The 19,511-nt window shown below is 45.3% G+C and overlaps 1 protein-coding gene across 10 annotated transcripts in view; it reads right to left on the bottom strand.

Moving 5' to 3' along the window:
• HNRNPR (heterogeneous nuclear ribonucleoprotein R) overlaps window positions 1-19,511 on the bottom strand; it is a 93,865-nt gene that overhangs the window by 27,772 nt on the left and 46,582 nt on the right. For all 10 annotated transcript variants that reach the window (XM_029571986.1, XM_029571987.1, XM_029571990.1 and 7 more), the window contains 2 exons: window positions 19,036-19,241; window positions 7,326-7,475 (listed from right to left, as the gene is read on the bottom strand). In XM_029571986.1, coding sequence (XP_029427846.1) covers window positions 7,326-7,475; window positions 19,036-19,241 — 356 coding nt within the window. The remainder of the gene's footprint in view (window positions 1-7,325; window positions 7,476-19,035; window positions 19,242-19,511) is intronic.

Raw genomic sequence — 19,511 nt, 5'->3', positions numbered from 1 at the left:
GTTAAGGAATGAACTGAACCATTCAAGGGCTGATCCTGAGATGCCTATGTCTGAGAGCCGGTTGAACACATTTAAATTCCAAGGCTAAAGCATATAAATGGGGAAATGGAAGTATGCAACCAATTTCCTAATGATACAATAAAAAAATTGTGGCTGTTGCGTGTTGATTGGTATTTTGCAGTGTATGCACTCTAGCACAAATACTGAATGATTCAGCCAGGAGTCTAGACAGCAGGGATCTTGTAATGTAAAAAATAAATTAATTTGATAGAGAACTGAAAGAACTCAACCTTTAGGCTGTAAGACCAACAGCAAGCCAGGGAGAGCACATTCAGATTTGAAGAGAACAGACAGATCAGACTGATCTGTGAAGTCATGGATGGTGTTGGACCAAGGGAAAAGGAGCAAAAAGCTTTTCTGTTTGGAGGGATGAGCTGAAGAAAACATTTCAAATCTCACTGTGATCCAAAACGTTTGTCCCAAGACCCACTGAAATTCTGTGCTATTCTTCAGCTCTGGGCATGAGATAGGGAACAGTTTTATTATATTTCTAGTCACTCATCTTTCCAGTATCTACAAAATATTGCATCATTGTCACTGCTGTCCTGATCATACCTGTCTTCTGGCCAAAGCACCAGCCTTCCCTTGGTGGAAAACCTTACCCAACAGAACCAATTTCTCTAGCACAGTGTCTCCAGATGGGTTAGTTTTGCACATTACCATGACAGAAAGTAGCCTCGCTCTTAAGTAAGCGTATGAGGGTATGATCTCAAATTTACTGCTAGAGCTCATCTTGACACTTGCATTTTGCCAAAGAAAACTTCTTTCTGGAGTTCATATGGTGCAACACGTACAGGCCACATATTAAGTAAGGTGCACTTGGAAGGTTTTTGTTTTTAAATCAAACTAGTAGTGCTCAATACAACTGAGTATTTCTATATTTTTGTCACATTTTTAGTCTCCAATTGCATCTTCTCTTTCCATATGTAGGATAGAATAGTCATTCGGTATCAGCATTTCTATTAAAAATGCCATTCTTGTTTTTCCAACTTCACCATTGTGTCTGTTTTTCTTGCATCAAGCCCTTTTATCTGTTAGACTACAAATATGCCAGGTGATCACAACTTCATTTGCTGCAGTTCTGTCAGGGTTGTGATCTCAGTGTTCTTCTGCTATAGCAACGTTACAGTGTTTACAGCTTCTTGTAGATGAGCCATGCTTCTCTGTACTCAGGCCTGACAGCATGCCACCCCTAGTGACAAGATCACCAACTATTTCCAGGTCTGTTCCACAGTTCTTTCTATGCTGTGAACTTTGAACTATCTTGTCCACTGTCTTGTGCTGCAATCATCACTCTCACATTTAGGTTTAACGTTCACCTCTCCTATGTCAGCTTTTGATTGATGCGATTGCTGAAGTAACTATTTCCTACCATTTGCCTTTTTTTTTTTTTGTTTGCTGGTCTGAATCTTTAAAGATTTTTTCCTCTTGTTTTGCTAATTCTGCTGCTTATTTCTTATTCATTCATTCTGTTCATTGGAACTCTTGTTCAAGTGTAAGGCTGAAGATCAACTGTGGCTATCTGCTTTTGCATTTCAGCAGCGTTTGGATATTTGGGTCTGTTGATGTTGCTAATTATGTCCACATACATGCTCTTGTATATAGTTTATGTATGGCCCGTACTTCCTTCAGCTCTGGAGATGTAGAGTCTCATCATAAACAGATTCTGACATGAGGAGTTTTCTCCCAACTGGTCAAGATCTTTTTGGGACCAGTCTATAATACCAAAGCTGTCAGACAGTGAGGGGACTGCAAGTTGATTGATATCTTATTCCTTGCTATATCATCCCTTTTCAGTATATATACTCTTTACTAATCTTTTCTCTCAATTATGTGTGCTGGATTGTTGCACCTTCCTAGATATTTATATACAGCTTCCAGCTCAAGCTCTTTTTGATCTGTGTGATTGCTCAAGTAATTATTTCCTGCTGTACTTGTGCTTTTGATGATTTTTTTTCTTGTTTATTGACAGAGCAAGGGAATGATGAGAACTGTAAAACTATAATTAGTTTGGCGGCTGGGCAGACTAGATAGTCCATACAATATTTTTCTGCCGTCATATTTCTATTACAGTTCTTAGCCAGAAGGATGTTTTCAGTTTGTTTTCCTTTAAGAAAGTTTGTCTTAGCACATTTGTGCCAAATGTCATCTGAAAAGCTCTTCTCTACTTAAGTTGTTCCACTAAGTAACAATCACAGGAGCTATAAAGCTTCAAGTCAGAGGGAGCACTGAGAGGAGAGGATCACCTTTCTGGTGGCTGAAAGGAATCAGTAAGGTTTTGCTTGGGACATTATCTTTTTTTTTTTTTTTTTAAAGTATTGGGGCAAAGTTAACTATTTGGGAATATTATTTAGTGTGTTTGTGTCTTTAATAGTCAGTAAGGCAGCGAATAAACAAGTTAGACTGTTTGTATTTTTAAATAGTCAGTCAGTAAGGCAGCTAGTAAGCAGTGTGTTTATTTTTAAAAGTCTGTAAGGCAACTGGTAAGCAGAACTGAGTTTGTATTTAAAAAAAAAAAAAAAAAAGTAGCCAGAAGCTAGAAATAAGCTAGGAGCAGTGTATACTTAAGTAAAAAGGTTGAAAAGTTCAGTTCAGTTACTCACCTTGGAAAGATGTTGAGGTAGTGTGATTTGGGTTGATTAGGTACAAACATTTGTTAATCAAGAGAGCAGTCAATCACTCTGGCTAACTGAAGTTAGACTGTTTGTATTTTCATTCTGCTTTTTAATTGATAGGGATAAGTTAGAATAGTTTAGCTCAGCTGAGTTTTTAGTTACAGGCATCATTAGTATCCTTTGAGGGTACCCCTCTCAGAACCATGCGCTGCTGAGCAACTGTCTGCTTTCCCTTTGTTCTAGTTTAAAAGTTGCTCTATCTCCTTTTTAAAAGTTAGCTGATCTCTGAAAGCCCAAAGAACGTACATGATCGCCTGAAGGTCCAGGAAATTGATCTGACATTGCCTTTCCTGGCCCATCGACATGAGCTCCCCAACCCAGAGTGGACGCATTCGTTATCAATGTCATTTGAAACCAGGGACTTTGGAAGATAACCCCCTGTTCCAGAATGGAAATGTTCCATCACCAGGACAAAGAATCATGGAGGTTCTGTGTGGTCTGACATCACTGGGACCTTAGGGTCCATTGGGCTCTCATGTGCAGCCATGCCGGGGGAGTAACATGCACTGTAGCAGCTATATGGCCCAGCAGCCTCGACATGTCCCAGGCTGATACCTACTGGTTCTTTGCCACCCCTGCCACAATGGTCATCAGAAAGATGGTCCACTGTCACGACAGGAAGACTTTGGCCTGATCTATGTCTAGCAGGGCTCCAATGAAGTCCAATTGAAGTGACGGACTGAGATGGGACTTGGGGTAGTTGATGAACCCTACTGACACCAGCACCCAGATGGTCAAGTGCATGGATGCTTTGGCCCCTGCCTGAGAGGTGCTCCTGACTAGCCAATCTTCCAAGTTAGGACAAAAACTACCAGCCTGCATAATGGCACCGCCACCATGTCTAGGCATTTTGTGAAGACATGTGTGGTGGACACTAACCCAAATGGTGGTAACACTGTACCATATGTGCCACAAATCAGAGAAATACTTCCGATGAATAGGGAAGATCTCGATATGGGTGTACACATCCTTTGGATCAAGAGAACACAGCCAGTCCCCTTTTTGCAAGAGTGTTTCCCAGGGCACCATAAATCCTATCTTGAGCTTTTTATTTCTCAGAAATGTGTTCAAGGCCTTTAGGTCTAGGATGGGACAGAGTGCTCCCTGGTTTGTTTGTTTTTTTTTTTGTATCAGGAATAGGTTTGACTGTTCTGGCCTTTAAGAGAGGAGAGCCTGTACTGTGTATAAGGCCTGCTGTATGGTCTCCAGTAATACAGACAACGGTAAGAATAGAATCGATGTTGCGACTTCTGAGAAATCTGCAGAGTGGTGAGAGATTGTACCGCTGCACTTTGTTCTTTTAAAATGTGATACGATATCTCCAAATAGATTGTCGCCCATACATGGAATGTCTGCCAACTTCTCATGGACATCCGTCTGAATTGCGCTGGCTCTGAGCCAAGCCATACGCCTGGCCGCAATAGCTGAAGCAGATGTTCTTGCTGAAGATTCGAAAGATTCATAAATAGAGCGTAATAAATGCCTAAGTCCTTCTTCTATCTCCAAGAAGGATTGGTGCGGTGTATTGTTTTCGGATATACACAGTGGGCGCAGTTTTTGGAGTGTTTCAAAAAGGTACTGCGTAGTATAAAACCGGTGATGATGTATCCTATTGGTAAGCATAGAGGAATGATAGATCTTTTTCCCAAAATCATCTAGGCATTTATTTTCTCTGCCCAGTGGAGTATTTGAATGCAACTTATTCCGTTTTGCCTTGGACAAGGCTGATTCGACCACTATTGATTGGCATGGTAGTTGGGCTGATTCATAAATTGCTGAATTACGCATCTTATATTTGATGTCAATCTTTCTTGAAGTAGCCGGTGATGAGAAAGGAGTCTTCCAAATTTTAAAGAGTAGATTTTCTAATACCGAATGAGGTGGGAGAGCAGTTGACTCGGGAGGAGATTCGAATATCTTTAAGATACCGAGCATTTCAGCCCTGGGGTCAGGTATTCTTCCTGTTTGCACCTGAAGAAGACTGCCAACTTTCTCAACAAATTTCGAATAGGTCAAGTCCTCGGGAGGAGAATATGGTTCAGGTAACCCTTCCTGAGGGCCAGATGGCATACCCGTTGAAGTAACGGAATAAATTGATTGCGGAAAACCTGGGCTGACAGGTTGAGTTGGAGTATGTTCTTTTTCTGGAGGTTCTATTCCTGTATGCGGTGCAGGAGAATCTTCTGGAGAACGTTGTGGTGGTAATTCCTTTGTTTTTTCCAATTCTTGGAAAAAAGAGGAGAGAATATCAGAAATTTTTGTCATAGTTGATGCAGCCAAAGTACCTTGTGGAGGAATGTGAATCTTTTGCTTTGGAGTTCTCTCTAAATAGTCACCTTTAAGTATCATTTCTGGCATGGGTATCCCCCTTATATCTTCCTCAGTAAAGACTGAAGCAAAGATTAATTTAATTTCTCCAATACGGCCATGTCTTCTCTAACTGCCCCTTTTATTCTTTGATCATCCAAGGTTACCACCCTCTACAGAAAGCATGGGGATTACTACCCTTAACCAATAAGCCTTGATCTTTTGGACTCAACTGCAACATCACTCTACGCTTCAACGGCAGAGGGGGAAAAAAGGGGGAATTGGATTCAAACGACAACCAGACCCTGACTTTTACACTCTGGGGTACTTATACACATACAAGAGAAAAAGCAAAGCATGTCAAGCAGCATGGTCTGAATTTTAAAGAATGTGCCTCACCCAGAAATTAGATCTAATTTATGGGCTCTACCATGTATTTGCAACCTGAAATGGCCAATGTCAGACAGGATGCTGAGCTTGATAGACCTTGGTCTGACACAGTATAGCAAATCTTATGTTCTTATGAAATAGCAAAGAGGTGCGAGAGAAAGCACAGCGAGAAGAAAATAGGAAATTCACTTTTATGGCACATCTGATAGTGCCAGAATTCGCCATTTAGGTGCTAATTCACCTTTCCTGCACATTAGTGCCACCAATAAAGAAAGAAGAAGGAAGAAAAGACCTAACCTGCTAGAAAGGCACATTGACACTTCCACAGCAATTTCAAGTGCTATCATATGTACCAGAAAACAATGATCGAAGGTCCTTCTCCATGACTTTGCTCTCCTCTGTGCCACATTAACTGTTCTTACTCTGCCTGTTTTTCTCTCACAGGAGCATCAGTAAAGAGGGGTACTCCACTAAAGTATCTCTGTGCTTTGTGTCAGGTTGCAACTGACTATGCTCACTTTCTTAAGGCTTGTCTCTTGAGTAGCAAGGTGTTTCATTAAAAAAAAAAAAAAATCTTCACATGATATGTTATGTTGCAGCTAGCTGTTCTCACTTCCTGAGTCGCTGCAAAGAAAAATGTTGGTGTCTGTCCTTTCTGATTCACCTTTCTGAGTGAGCATAATCTTGTAAAGGAATCAGACAAATCTCCACTGGACACCACATTTTTTCAGTCTTTGAGAAAACTACCTGGATAAGAGTCTCAGTCCTGGCTCTCAGAGCAAAGCCTGGACCTGCTACTTTAAGTATGCTTTTTAAAGTCTTTGGAAAATTTCAATTTGATAGGCTTAGATCCTAGTTTAGGGTGCAGAGATGGCCCTGGCATTTCCAGCTCCTGGCTAGTTCCTTTTATCTCACTTCAAACGATGCTAAACCACTGGAAATAGCACTTGTGGGGTGTTTTAGCCCATTAGGAGAGTTTCAGTTGAACAGTTAACCCCCGACAGTCCATACCATAACCCAGAACTCCCCCCCCCCCCACCCTAAATTCCCAAAAAGGACATGCCCAAAAATTACAATCTAGTGCAAATGTGGTCTTTAATATGGAGGACTGCTGGCTCCAAAGACTTTGATCTGCAGAGACCAACTTCAAGAATGAAGAAGGAGCACATAGCAAACACCAGGAGGTATCAGAGATGTAGGCTGATGACATCAGACTAAGTCTTAGATTTCCAGGAAGTTGGCAAGCCCATCAGACCAGACTGGAAAAGTTAATGTAATAAAGGAGCCTGCATCCCCTTGCAGATTTATTTTTATCATTATGACACGTTCCCTGGTAAATCCATCGTGTCAAGACAGGATCCCTTGTTTATAATATATGCATGGTATGCCTGCATATATTATAAACAAGGGTTACTATTATATAGGCTTTTATTTTTAATTAATCCCCTTTATAACCCTTCAATGAAAATCTACACTTGTCATAGGGCACCAGCAGGAGGGAAAAAAAAAATCAGCTAGTGACTATAAATGAATTGCAAAGGTACAGTTTGTGCTTTAGATGTCTGTTCTTAGCACAGTAACTGGTGAAACTTGCAGCTAAAAAGGTGTGATAAATAACTGAACAGACAAGCAAATGAAAAAGCAAATGCCAAAGTCCTCTTTGTAAGATGTGTAATTTATCCAATAGTGCCCTTGTTCTAAAGTTTCCCAACAAAATATTAAAATTCAAGAAATTATGTCTGTATAGTTCCTCTATACAGCTTATGCTTACAAGTAATGAATTAAATAAACCTTAAAATTTACACGAGTTGCATGCAGTCTTCTGAAGTGAATATAAAGCCTTGTCTCTCAAAGTTGCACTTCAGAAACTGTTTCAGATTATCTAAGCATTACCTTTACTGCTGCATCTCTGTCTTCAAAATGCACAAATGCGTAGTCCTTTAGTTTCTTTACTCGCTCTAGTTTTCCAAAGCGCGAAAAGGCCTTCTCCAATATTTCTTCTGTCACTGTGGTAGCCAAATTCCTCACAAATAGAACTTTAACCTAGTAATGTGAACATAAAACCAAGAACAGAGCAAGCTATGAAATCAAGAAAGCAATTAACATTTTAGGTTATGCTGATTTTCTTCATTCCACTGCTGTATTCCAGCTCTCCCCTCACCTCCCGCCCTCTCCAAAAAAGCAAAATGTGAAACAGGCTATCTTCTCAAACATCTCGTGGCTTTCAAAAGCTATGTAGCTGAAACTATTTACATTTCCATGAAAGATTTTTCTAAAGCATATCTCCCCTTAACACAGCCTCCAAGAAATACCTATATTACAAGAAAAATATATTTGTATTTTTGTTTCCAGTCCTGCATTGTTCCCCTGCAATTTCTTTATATGCTACCAGGAGGCAGTCCTGTTAGCGTATAAAGAATGGTCAAGAGAATAATTGTCCTACAGGGCCATGGAGCTAACAGTTGTGCCCATAGATTTCTATCCCTGAGAAAAAGGAAAATTTGTTCTTACCTGCTAATTTCGTTCCTGTAGTACCACGGATCAGTCCAGACCATGGGTTGAGCCTCCTTTCCAGCAGGTGGAGACAGACCAAAACTGAAAGGGTATCCTATAAGACAGAGTCAACCCTGCCACCCTCAGTATAACCATTGTCAAAGCAGAAAGGTATAAGATCAAGCAAGTAACAGAATAACTAGTAATTTAACGTAAATCAAGAGAACAACAGAACAATTGAATAAACTGTGTAAGTAAATGCTCTTGCATGACTACCCCTGATCATCATAACAATGCTTCCGGTGCCTGTAATGAAATTCCATGAAAACCATGCAGTGACACAAAGTACTCCTATAAGGAGAAAACAGGAAAGAAATTCGAGCGGACCGGAAAAAACGGGTGGGCGTCTGGACTGATCCCTGGTACTACAGGAACGAAAATTATCAGGTAAGAATTAATTTTCCTTTCCCTGTATGTACCCGGATCAGTCCAGACCATGGGATGTTCCAAAACTTCCCTACAAAGGGTGGGACCCAGACAGTCCCGCTCGAAGCACTTGCCGACCAAAGGAACCAAACACTGGAGCCTGAACGTCGAGGTGATAGTGATGAGCAAAGGTGTGCAGGGACTTCCATGTAGCCACCCTGCATATTTCCTGCAGAGAAACAGATTGAGACTCCACCCATGAGGCCACTTGAGACCACAAGGAATGAGCTCTCAGGCCCTCCGGGACCGCCCAGCCCTTGCAGATATAGGCTGAAGAAATCGCCTCCTTCAGCCAGCGAGCGATCGTAGTCTTAGAAGCTTGCTTGCCCCTATTGGGTCCACTCCACAGGACAAAGAGGTGATTGGAGATCCGAAAGTCATTGGTAACCTCAAGATAACGCAACAAGACTCGTTTAACATCAAGACGACAAGTTCACCGCCGCATGTCGCGATCTCCTTGGCCGAAAACGCGGGTAGCTCCACGGACTGGTTTACATGAAGAGACGAAATGACTTTCGGCAAGAAAGAAGGCACGGTCTTGAGAGAGGTGCCCGAGTCAGAGAACCACAGGAAGGGGTCCCTGCAGAACAGAGCTTGAAGCTCGAACACCCTCCTGGCGGAACCAATAGCGACCAGGAAGACAGTCTTAAGGGTCAAGTCCTTAAGGGTGGCCCGACGGAGAGGTTCGAAAGGGGCCGAACAAAGAGCTCGAAGCACCAAGTTCAGACTCCACGAGGGACAAATAGACCGGACTGGCGGGTTCAGGTGCTTCGCGACCTTGAGTAAGCGGATGACATCTGGATGAGAGGAGACCGCCTGACCCTCAATGGTGCCCAGGAGAGAACCAAGAGCTGAAACCTGGACTCGCAGGGAACTGACAGACAGACCCTTGGAGAGACCTCGTTGGAGAAAAGTGAGCACTACCGCGACCGAAGGCAAATGAGCCGAAACATCCAACTCCTCGCAGACTTTTTCAAAAACTTTCCAGACCCTGACATAGGCCAGCGACGTCAACTGCTTATGAGCCCTGAGCAGTGTGGTAATAACCTCTTCCTTGTAGCCTTTGCGCCTCAAACGTCGCCGTTCAAAAGCCATGCCGCTAGACAGAAGCGATCCGCCTGGTCGAAAAATACAGGAACCTGCCGTAGGAGATGGGGCATGTGACCGAGGCGAAGAGGTCCGTCCGTAGCGAGATTCACCAGATCCACGAACCACGGCCTGCGAGGCCACGAGGATGACTGGACCGTGATGGAGCCCCATTCTCCGCAAAACTTTCCCCACCAAAGGGGGGGAACGGTAAAGTACGCAGTAAGGCCCTAAGTCCTGGGTCCGCGTTTGGCGTCATCGCCGCCACCACATAGTCATCTGGTGGGGGATCAATTCCCAACTCTTGGAGCACAAAGGGAATAAGAGGTCCCAGCTCATCCCGCTGGAATAAACGCAGGATGTGGGGGTCGTCGCCCTCGAGCAGGGTGGGGGGGGGGGGGTCCGGAACCGCGGCGGCAGCCGGCACCAGCAAACGAGGGACTTTCGGAGGGGGGAGGGGGGGTTTCCAACTCCCTCTGTAGACTAGCCAAATATGATTCATGTAATAAAAGGACAAAATCCCACGAAAAATGGGTACAGACCGATTTTTCCACGGGGGAGGGTCCATGTCCCCTCCCCGAGAGTGCACCGGGCTCAAATCGGGGGGGTGAGCAGGATCTGCTGCTTCATAAATACCTAAGATGGCTGCTGTTCCCGCAATTTCTCGGGACAGGAACGGCCTGGCTATGCGAGGGCAAGCCCAACCCCAGGCTCGATTGGGTTGCGGCGCCGAAGAGGAGCATCCAACCCCGCCCGGGAGGCATCGGGCGCACACCCCCTCGCGGGAGAGCCGAGAGGCCGGCTCTCCACAGGCTAAGCATAAGTGAGAGCGCGGCATGAATCAAAGAAGGAGCCACGATACCCAGTGAAAAACAGCTGACCGGGGAGTCCCAGAGGAGAGGAGTGGTAGATCGAACCCCGCTCTCTCAATCACAAAATCTGCTGCCCGCTTTTTTTTTTATTCACCAGCCAAAATAAAGTTTGGTGTTCCTCTTATTTACAGAGTCAGGGGAATTCACATCCCTGAAGCACACAGAGGAATGGGCCTCTCGGGGCACGGCAGCAGACCAGGGGAGAGGGACTGGCACCACCAGTATCACCCACAGAAGGTCACTGGGAAGGGAACCTAGGCTGACAAATCAAGGGGCCAAGCCCCCCTAGGAACCCCAAGAGCGAGGGAGACAGAACTGTCTCCCTGACACAGTCAGTCAAAGAAATTCTTTTTAACTTTATTATTATTTTTTTTTTAATCAAGAAAGCAGACTAAAAGAATACTTGCGTGAGCTCGCCCCAGACAGAAAGAAGAAGAAACCCCAAAGGGAACAAAGGGCAAGCTAACAGGGAGCCGCAGGGTGAGCTGTTCCACCTGCTCGAGACAGACAAATACTGAGGGTGGCAGGGTTGGCTCTGTCTTATTATAGGATACCCTTTCAGTTTTGGTCTGTCTCCACCTGCTGGAAAGGAGGCTCAACCCATGGTCTGAACTGATCTGGGTACGTACAGGGAACTCCCCTTCCAGCAGATGGAGACAGAGAAAGTTTCATTGGCACTAGCATATAACCCAGAGTGCCACCTGCAGTCGCTCTGTATTGACCTAAACCAAGATTATTCCTACAACAATCCTAATAAAAATGCAAAACAATTTCCCACAAATGAGCAAGGGGAAGGAGGATTAACCCCACCTTGAAAGAAAACTCTTTACTTCATAACTCCCAACCAGGAGAACACACTTGAAACATGAAGTAGCTCTGCAGCCTATGTAGAACAGAACCATGACAGAAGAACGAGCGGACTTTCCCCACAATGGGCGGGACTCTGGACAGACCCATGGTATTCCAGCAACACAAATTAGCAGGTAAGAACCAAATTTTCCTTTCCTGTTCATACCCGGATCAGTGCAGACTCCTGGGATGTACCCAAGCTTTCCTAATTAGGGTGGGACTGCAAAAGCCCCGCTCAAAGAACACACTCAAAGACCATGGGCTCTGGAGCCTGGACATCCAAACGATGCCTGGTGGAAGTGTGTAGCGACTTCCAAGCAGCTGCCTGACAAATCTCCTGTGGTGATACCAGCTGGCATTCGGCTCAAGGCGGCGCTGGAGACCTAACTGAATGAGCCCTCAAGTCCACCGGGACAGGGTGCCCTTTACAGATATAAGCACAGCTTATTGTCTCCTTCAACCATCGAGCTATTGTAGACTTTGAAGTCCTCTGCCCCTTTTTAGGGCCATTCCACAATACAAAAAGATGGTCAGACACTCTGAAGTTATTAGTAACTTTGAGGTAAAGCAACAAAGCACGCTTCACATCCAAGCATCGCAGGTCTTCAAGTGTGCAGAGCAGATGCATCCAAATCCGGAAATGCCAGAAGCCCCACAGTCTGGTTCAAAGGAAACGCCGAAACTACCTTCAAGAGAAAAAAAAAAGGGCACAGTCCTCAAAGAAATCCCGGAATTCGAAATATTCAGGAAAGGCTCTCTGCACAACAGCGCTTGCAACTCCGAAATCCTGTGGGCGGAACAAATGACCACCAGGAACACCACCTTGCCGTTGCCTTTCTCAAAGGCTCAAAAGGAGCCCCACACATCTCTGAAGACCAAATTTAGGTTCCATGAGGGACATATTGTCCGCAACAGGGGATGCAGATGCTTTGCCCCATGAAGAAAGCGAACCAACGGGTAAAGCAGCCGACACTCCATGCACCTTGCCTCGAAGACAGCCTAAGGCCGCAACCTGCACTTTAAGAGAGCTAAAGGCCAAACCTTTCTTCAAACCCTCCTGCAAGAAAGCCAAGACATGAGATATCGAGGCTTGAGTGGAGACCACTCCTTGGCTAGTGCACCAGGACTATAAAACCTTCCAGATTCTGATATATGATAAAGAAGTGGAAGTCTTCCTAGCCTGCATCAAAGTGGAAATGACATTCTCCAGATATCCTTTTTCTCTCAGACGCCACCTCTCTACAGCCAGGCCACAAGACAAAAGTGATCTGCCCGATCAGAAGATACTGGGCCCTGCCACAGAAGGTTCGGCAAATGACCAAGCTGCAGAGGTCCGACCACCAGGTTCACCAGAGCTGCAAACCAAGGATGTCTCGGCCACTCTGGTGCCACCAGAATCACTTCTCTGGGGTAACTTTCTATTTGCCTTAGTTTCCCCACCAGGGGCCACAGAGGAAAGAGTAGAATTCACGGCCGCGCACCCTTTGCAAATAGAACACCGCTCCGCCTGTTCACAGGCCTGACTGCATGTGAAAAGTAGTCCCACCGCTGCGCGCGGTGAACTGCCCACCATCCGAGAACTCGCCTCCGAACAGCCCCAAATGCTCAAAATGCAGCCTTCCCAGCCGCTAGTACCCTTGCCTCTGAGCACCTCTTCACCTGCCTTCAATTAAGATTTTTTTTTTTTTAAACTTTAATGAGCCGTGACCTGAGCGCCCGGCTGGACGTCAGAGGTCACTGTGTGCGCTTATGCACTTATTCACCATCGCTGGCGAGGGCTGCTGGAAGCTGCGCCTCGCATGGGGCGCGCCCGATCCGCCCCGGACTGCTGAAGCCGCTCCTGCCGCCGGCTGCCCCCGAGAGGAGGGGAGAGAGGACTGGGGCTGCTCCGGAGACCAGCACCCATGGACGCGGCCAGGGCAGGTGAGCGGGGGCTGGGGGAAAAGTTTGCCCGATCCTGAAGCGTGGCTTTCCCGGTGCTTTGGATTTTAGGTTGGGCAGGCAAGAGTTTAGGCTGGCTGATACTTCTCTGATCCTTTTCTTTTGCTTTAAGTTGGGATCCACTTCCTGGTACCTGTCATTTCAAATGTCATTTGAAATGACAGGTACCAGCGCACCCAGGATACTGTATAGGCGCTGTATAGCGCTCTATACAGTAAAATGGATTGCACTTCATGGACGCTTCTTGGACGCGGCTTGCATTTGCATGCTATTTAAATACTGTATCGAGCGGTATGTGATCCGAACTGTGCGCGTGGCAAACGAGCGGGCGCCTGGCACTGCCGCACTTTTTCTACCGCGTCCTTACTGTATCGGCCTGTCTGTCTGGATCAAAAGAAACAAAAAAAAAAAAAAAAAAAAGAGTTGAGTGGATTTCCTGTGGACTGCAGTGCGGTCTAAGTAGTATGCTAGCGCACGTTTACAGTCCAAGGTATGTAAAGCCCTCTCACCTTGGTGAGAATGAGGTCTTGGGAAGAATATGGGCAAAACTATGGCTTGGTTCAAATGGAATTCTGTAACTACCTTGGGAAGGAATTTTGGATGTGTACGGAGTACCACTCGGTCATGTAGGAATTTCATATAGGGTGAGTATATGACAAGTGCTTGTAACTCACTAACCCTTCTAGCAGATGTAATGGCCATTAGGAAGATAGTCTTCCATGTGAGAAATTTAACATCGCAGGAATTCATGGGTTCAAAAGGAGAACGCATGAGCCTTGTTAGCACTAAATTAAGGTCCCATTCTGTGACTGGTGGCCATATTGGTGGCTTAAGGTGAATTAAACCTCTCATAAATCTACTGACAAGAGGTTGCGCGGATACTGGTGCATCTTCTATTGTATGATGGTAAGCTAAGATTGCACTTAAGTGTACTCTTTCAGATAAGGTCTGGATACCAGAGTCTGAAAGGTGCCATAGCCTAGTAAGGACGATGTGGGGCAGGAAAAAGGGTCGATGTCTTTTTGTGTACACCACAAGGTGAATCTTTTCCACTTTGAATAGTTTTTTCGTGTGGAAGGTTTACATGAAGCTATAAGCACTTGAGAGACATTAGTTGAAAGATTGAGTGGTTGTAAGATTAAGCTTTCAACATCCAGGCTGTCAAGAGATAGGGATTGAAGGTTGGGATCGCGTAACCTGCCTTGGTCCTGAGTTATGAGAGTGGGTGCTGTGCCCAGGCAAATTGGCTCTGTGATCGATAGGTCGAGAAGTATGGGAAACCACATTTGTCGAGGCCAATACGGGGCTATGAGTATCATAGACCCCCTTGTCCTGTTGTAGCTTCACTAGCGTTATCGGGGGATACGCGTATAGAAGACCTGAGTTCCAAGGGCGAGCAAAGGCGTCCTTAGCTGGCTGGTGTTTGTTTGTGCAGGGAGCAGAACCTGTCTACTTTGTGATTCAGGTTGGATGCAAATAGGTCTATTGGTGGTTGTCCCCAAACATTGAAATATCCTGGTCGCTACTAAGAGATCCAGGGACCATTCGTGAGGTTAGAACTGACGACTGAGATGATCTGCAACTACGTTGTGAATGCCCACTAGATAAGTGGCCCAGAGAAATATGGAGTGTACCAGGGCCCAGTCCCAAATCTGTGCAGCTTCTTGACAAAGGAGATACGAGCCCGTACCTCCTTGTTTGTTCAGGTACCACATGGCTACCGTGTTGTCTGTCTGTATAAGAACAGTCTTGCGTGAAAGGCAGTCCTTGAACGCATGTAGAGCATAACGTATAGCTCGTAGCTCCAGGAAATTGATTTGAAATGTTGCTTTGAGTTTTGTCCAAGTATCCTGGGTTTGGAGATTGCCTATGTGAGATCCCCAACCTAAGGTGGATGCATCTGTAGTTAAAGTTATCGGTGGAGCTGGTTGTTGGAAGGGTAGGCCCTTCTGCAAGTTGTCCCTGTTTGTCCACCAAAGGAGAGATGAACGTAATTGGTGGGTTATCTGAACTGGAGATGACAGTGGTTGAATTGCTTGTATCCATTGTGATCTCAATGTCCATTGGGATATTCTCATGACTAATCTGGCCATAGGAGTGACATGAACTGTGGAGGCCATATGACCCAGTAGTGTTAGAAACTGATGAGCCTGTTTCTGAAAGTGTAGCTGTTTTGCTAATGAGGAGAGTGTTTCCGCCCGATCTTCGGGTAGGAAGGCTCTTGAGTGGAGCAGATTGATTGTGAGTCTGAGAGAAGTAAGAGCTCCTTGTTGAAATTGACTTCTGATGAGCCAGTCGTCCAGGTAGGGAAAAACGTGTACACTTTCCTTGTGTAAGTGTGCCGCTACTACTGCTAGGCATTTTGTGAACACTCTGGGTGCTTGACTTTTGAGAGGCGGCGGTTGCGCCTGAAAGGATATTTGGAACCAGTAATTTCCTCATTACTCCAGGCTAGGGGACCACCTACTTCTATGGCGTATGTCAGGTTCTGAAAGGTGTTCGAATCCTGGTGTCTTCAACATCAGCTGGATCCCCTGACTGTGGGCATTCTTCACATTTTGTACTTTCTACAGCAGGGGTTATCTAAAGGCCTAGCCTCTGGGTGCTTGACTTTTGAGATGCGGCAGTTGCGCCGAAAGGTAGAACCCTTTATTGGAAATGCTGATGACCCACCAGGAAACACAAATACTTGCGATGAGGAGAGAATATTGGAATGTGAGCGTACGTGTCTTGTAGATCCAGAGAACAGAGCCAGTCTTCTGTCTGAAGAAGGGGAAGCAAGGTGCCCAAAGAGAGCATCCTGAATTTCTCTTTTCATAGAAATTTGTTGAGATTTCAGAGGTCTAGGATGGGATGCAGGCCTCCTGTTTTCTTTGGAATGAGGAAATAGCGGGAGTAGAATCTCTGGCCTTGTCTCAAAAACCTGCAGCTGGGGCTGTTTGTGCTGGCGGTTGAGGCCTAGTGGTTCTAGGTTGTCTGGGCTGAGATCTTTGTTGTGGTCGGGAAGATCTGCCCCTAGGCGCCAGTGGATAGTACCTTCTTTGCCTGTAGTACGGCTTTCTGGTATCTTTTCTTGGTTGACGACATGACACTGAAGAAGAGTCTTGTGGGACAGCAGATAACTGACGCAGTGTCTCTGTATGTTCTTTAAGTTGGGCTACTGCGTCCTGAACCTTTGATCCAAAAAAGGTTGTCGCCCACCCAAGGCAAGTCCACCAACTTATCTTGTACCTCAGGCCTAAGGTCAGAGGCTTTTAACCAGGCCCAACGGCGTGCACTGATCCCAGAAGCTGCAATTCTTGAAGACGTTTCGAAGCTGTCGTATGCAGCACGAACATCATGTTTTCCAGCTTCTAGTCCTTTATGGACAATTGCATTATATGCATCCTGGTACTGCTGAGGTAGGGAATCAGCGAGCTGCTGCATTTGTTGCCAGAGATTTCTCTGGTACTGCATCATATAAAGTTGGTAAGACACTATCCTGGAGTTAAGCATTGCTCCTTGGAAGACTTTACTTCCTAGAGAGTCTAGGAATCTGTGATCCTTCCCTGGTGGGGTAGACGAATTAGGTCGTACTCTTTTAGATTTTTTCTGAACAGACTCGACCACTACTGATTGGTGTGGTAGTTTTGCCCTTTGATAACCAGGAATATGCTGTACTAGATATGTGGTGTCCTTTCTTCTATTGACTGGCGGGACTGAACATGGATGTTCCCACAATCTATGTTGTAATTCTACCAGGTCCTCGTAAATAGGGATGGCTAGGACTTCCTTAGTGGGATCCAAAAATTGAAGAACCTCTAAGGTTTGCTGTCTTGTATCCTCCTCAGACACTAATTTAAAAGGGATTGTGTCTGCCATATCTTTTATAAAAGTGGTAAAGGATAAGTCCTCTGGAGGAGACTTCTTTCTTTCCTCAGGAGGAGATGGTTCAGACAAAACTTTCTGATGATGAATCAGTGTTTCTATCCTCCCAGGAGTCATATAGTGTATGTTTGGAAGGAGAAGCAGGAGAAGACCTCGGTGGTATCGACGGTACAACTGGTCTGGACAGTCCTGAAGGTCCTGGTTGAGGTTCATATAGTGGGGACGGACCAGGAGTATCTCCTATACCTGCTGGCTTAGTAGGGATAGGTTGTGATGGCATAGCACCGATGAGGGCACTGAGTTTTTCCATTAGTGGTTGAAAAAACGATACATCTGGTTGTATTGGAGTCCCTGGTACGAGTACCGGCATCGGCGCTGGCACCAGCTTCAGCGCCGGCACCGAGGGCACTGGCATCGGAGGAATCATCGGTGTCAATGGATGTAAGTCCTGAAGTGCTTCTCGCACTGCTTGGCGGATGAATCCACTAAGTTCCTCCGTTATAGCTGTTGCAGGCAGAGCAGCTATAAGTGGTGGCAGTGAAGGCATCATCGGCTCTACCACAGGGCCCTGTGGTGGCTCGATGTCCGGTACCTCTAGAGGTGGGGGAACACCTTGGTGTAGCAGGTCTCTGTGATTCCTGTAGACGAGGTCTCTTGGCTCCTGGCTGTTCCGGTGATAACAGGGCCTCTGGAATCGAGGAATGTCGATGCTGATGTTTTAGACTATGTTCAGTGGCTTTTGCAAGCCCGGACATTGATTTTGTTGATGCTGGTGATGACCGGTCTCCCGAACCCTCCACTCGACGGTTTTTTTTTTTTTTTTTTAAATAATCAAACGTTTCGACGCTCCGGCCGGAGACGAATGGGTAGATGTCGACGTGGAAGGTAGTAACTGGATGTGGAAGAAGTGTTCCATCTTTTCCTGACATGCCTTTCTTCCTTTGGTGGCCATTTCCGCACATTTTGGACACGACAAAATGTAATGGGATTGCCCTAAACATAATATACACGCAAGGTGTGGATCAGCAATCGACATAGTTCGATGACATTTAGGGCATTTTTTAAATCCTGTGGCCATGATAACCAGGACAGCCGTCGATGGCTATGTGACCAAAACCTTTTGAATTTGAATGGAGTCGGAAACAAAAAATTTACTCACCAGCCGGTGGTTGAAGAGAGACCCCGATATGGGGAATGAGAAAAGAATGATTTTTAATTTGTTTTTAGACAAAAGTTGTGTGAAGAAATTCACACCAGGCTCCGCGATGCTAACTGCAGCGCGAAAAACCGAAGACTGAAGGGAGACCCCTGTGGCTCGAGGGATCATGGCATGCTGGGCATGCTGAGTGGGCTCAGTATGCCAGTCAAAAGTTTCTAGAAACTGACAGAAAGTTTTCCATGATAGGGCTCAGTCAGTGACGTCACCCATATGTGAGGACTAGCATCCTGCTTGTCCTGGGATAACCATCACTCCCCACAAATCTGAAGCTACAGAATTGTTGTAATAGGGAAAAGATGGCGGGAAATTTTAAAGATCTGTGGATTCAGGGTTTCATACAAAACCCACCCTCAGGACTGCCAGAGACGAACCTTGTGTAAAATACACGCAGCTCTGAAGTCTTGTAAAACAGGTAAAATACAAATCACCTGTTACTAGCACAAATATCATGTAAAACATTCTAATACAAGTCATAAACATAGTCAGTCCCTTTCCCACAATAGCCAACTCGAAATAGGTTCAAAGCAGCTATGATTTAGGAGTGACAAAAACATCGAATTAGTATTTTAATTCAACAGCCCCTTTCTTGTTGGAAACATTTCACACTATCACAGCAACTCAGTGCTCAAATCAGTTTTACACCCAATTTCCAGAGCCCTCCAACGACAAGATAAGAACCCTACAGAATGGCTCGCTGAGTTAATTTAGCAGAAGCACATAGTCCTCCCTTGTTAAAGTAAAGTAAGTAGTCAAATGTGTTAATGACAAAGCATAAATCTGAAGGGATTACCTTTGCCATAACATCTGGGTCTGGTTCTTCAACAGGATCAGCCCATTCCACAGTCACAACATTGCCCCAGACCTTCACTTTCCCACTCATTAGCCGGCGCCGTGCCTGTGCTGCAGACTTATGGTCTTCGTACTCGAGGAAACAGAATCCACGGTTCTTCTTCTTGTCATCAGGTTGATGATATAAGATTACATCAACCAAACCCTCTGTCACAGAAAAAGAGCTGGTATTAATACCACCTGCATATTTTGTCTATTTCCTGTGGTAGGGCAGCATAGACTGAAATATCTGGGCAAACCAGGTGGGCTAACAGTAGATGATGGTAGAAAAAAACCCCAAACATATTACAAATGTTTTTATAGCAACTACATAGTAGTGTTATGCAAAATTAATGCAAATAGCCAAGCGACATTAGCATAAATAAGTCGGCAGTAACACTTTCTTGCCGTAGAAGAAATGCTGGTGTAGGAAGGAGG

Source organism: Rhinatrema bivittatum, chromosome 11 (genome assembly GCF_901001135.1).
Source record: "Rhinatrema bivittatum chromosome 11, aRhiBiv1.1, whole genome shotgun sequence".
NCBI classification, from domain to species: Eukaryota; Metazoa; Chordata; class Amphibia; order Gymnophiona; family Rhinatrematidae; genus Rhinatrema; species Rhinatrema bivittatum.
Note: the sequence above shows the minus strand (reverse complement) of the source record. Positions and strands in the feature narration are given on the sequence as shown.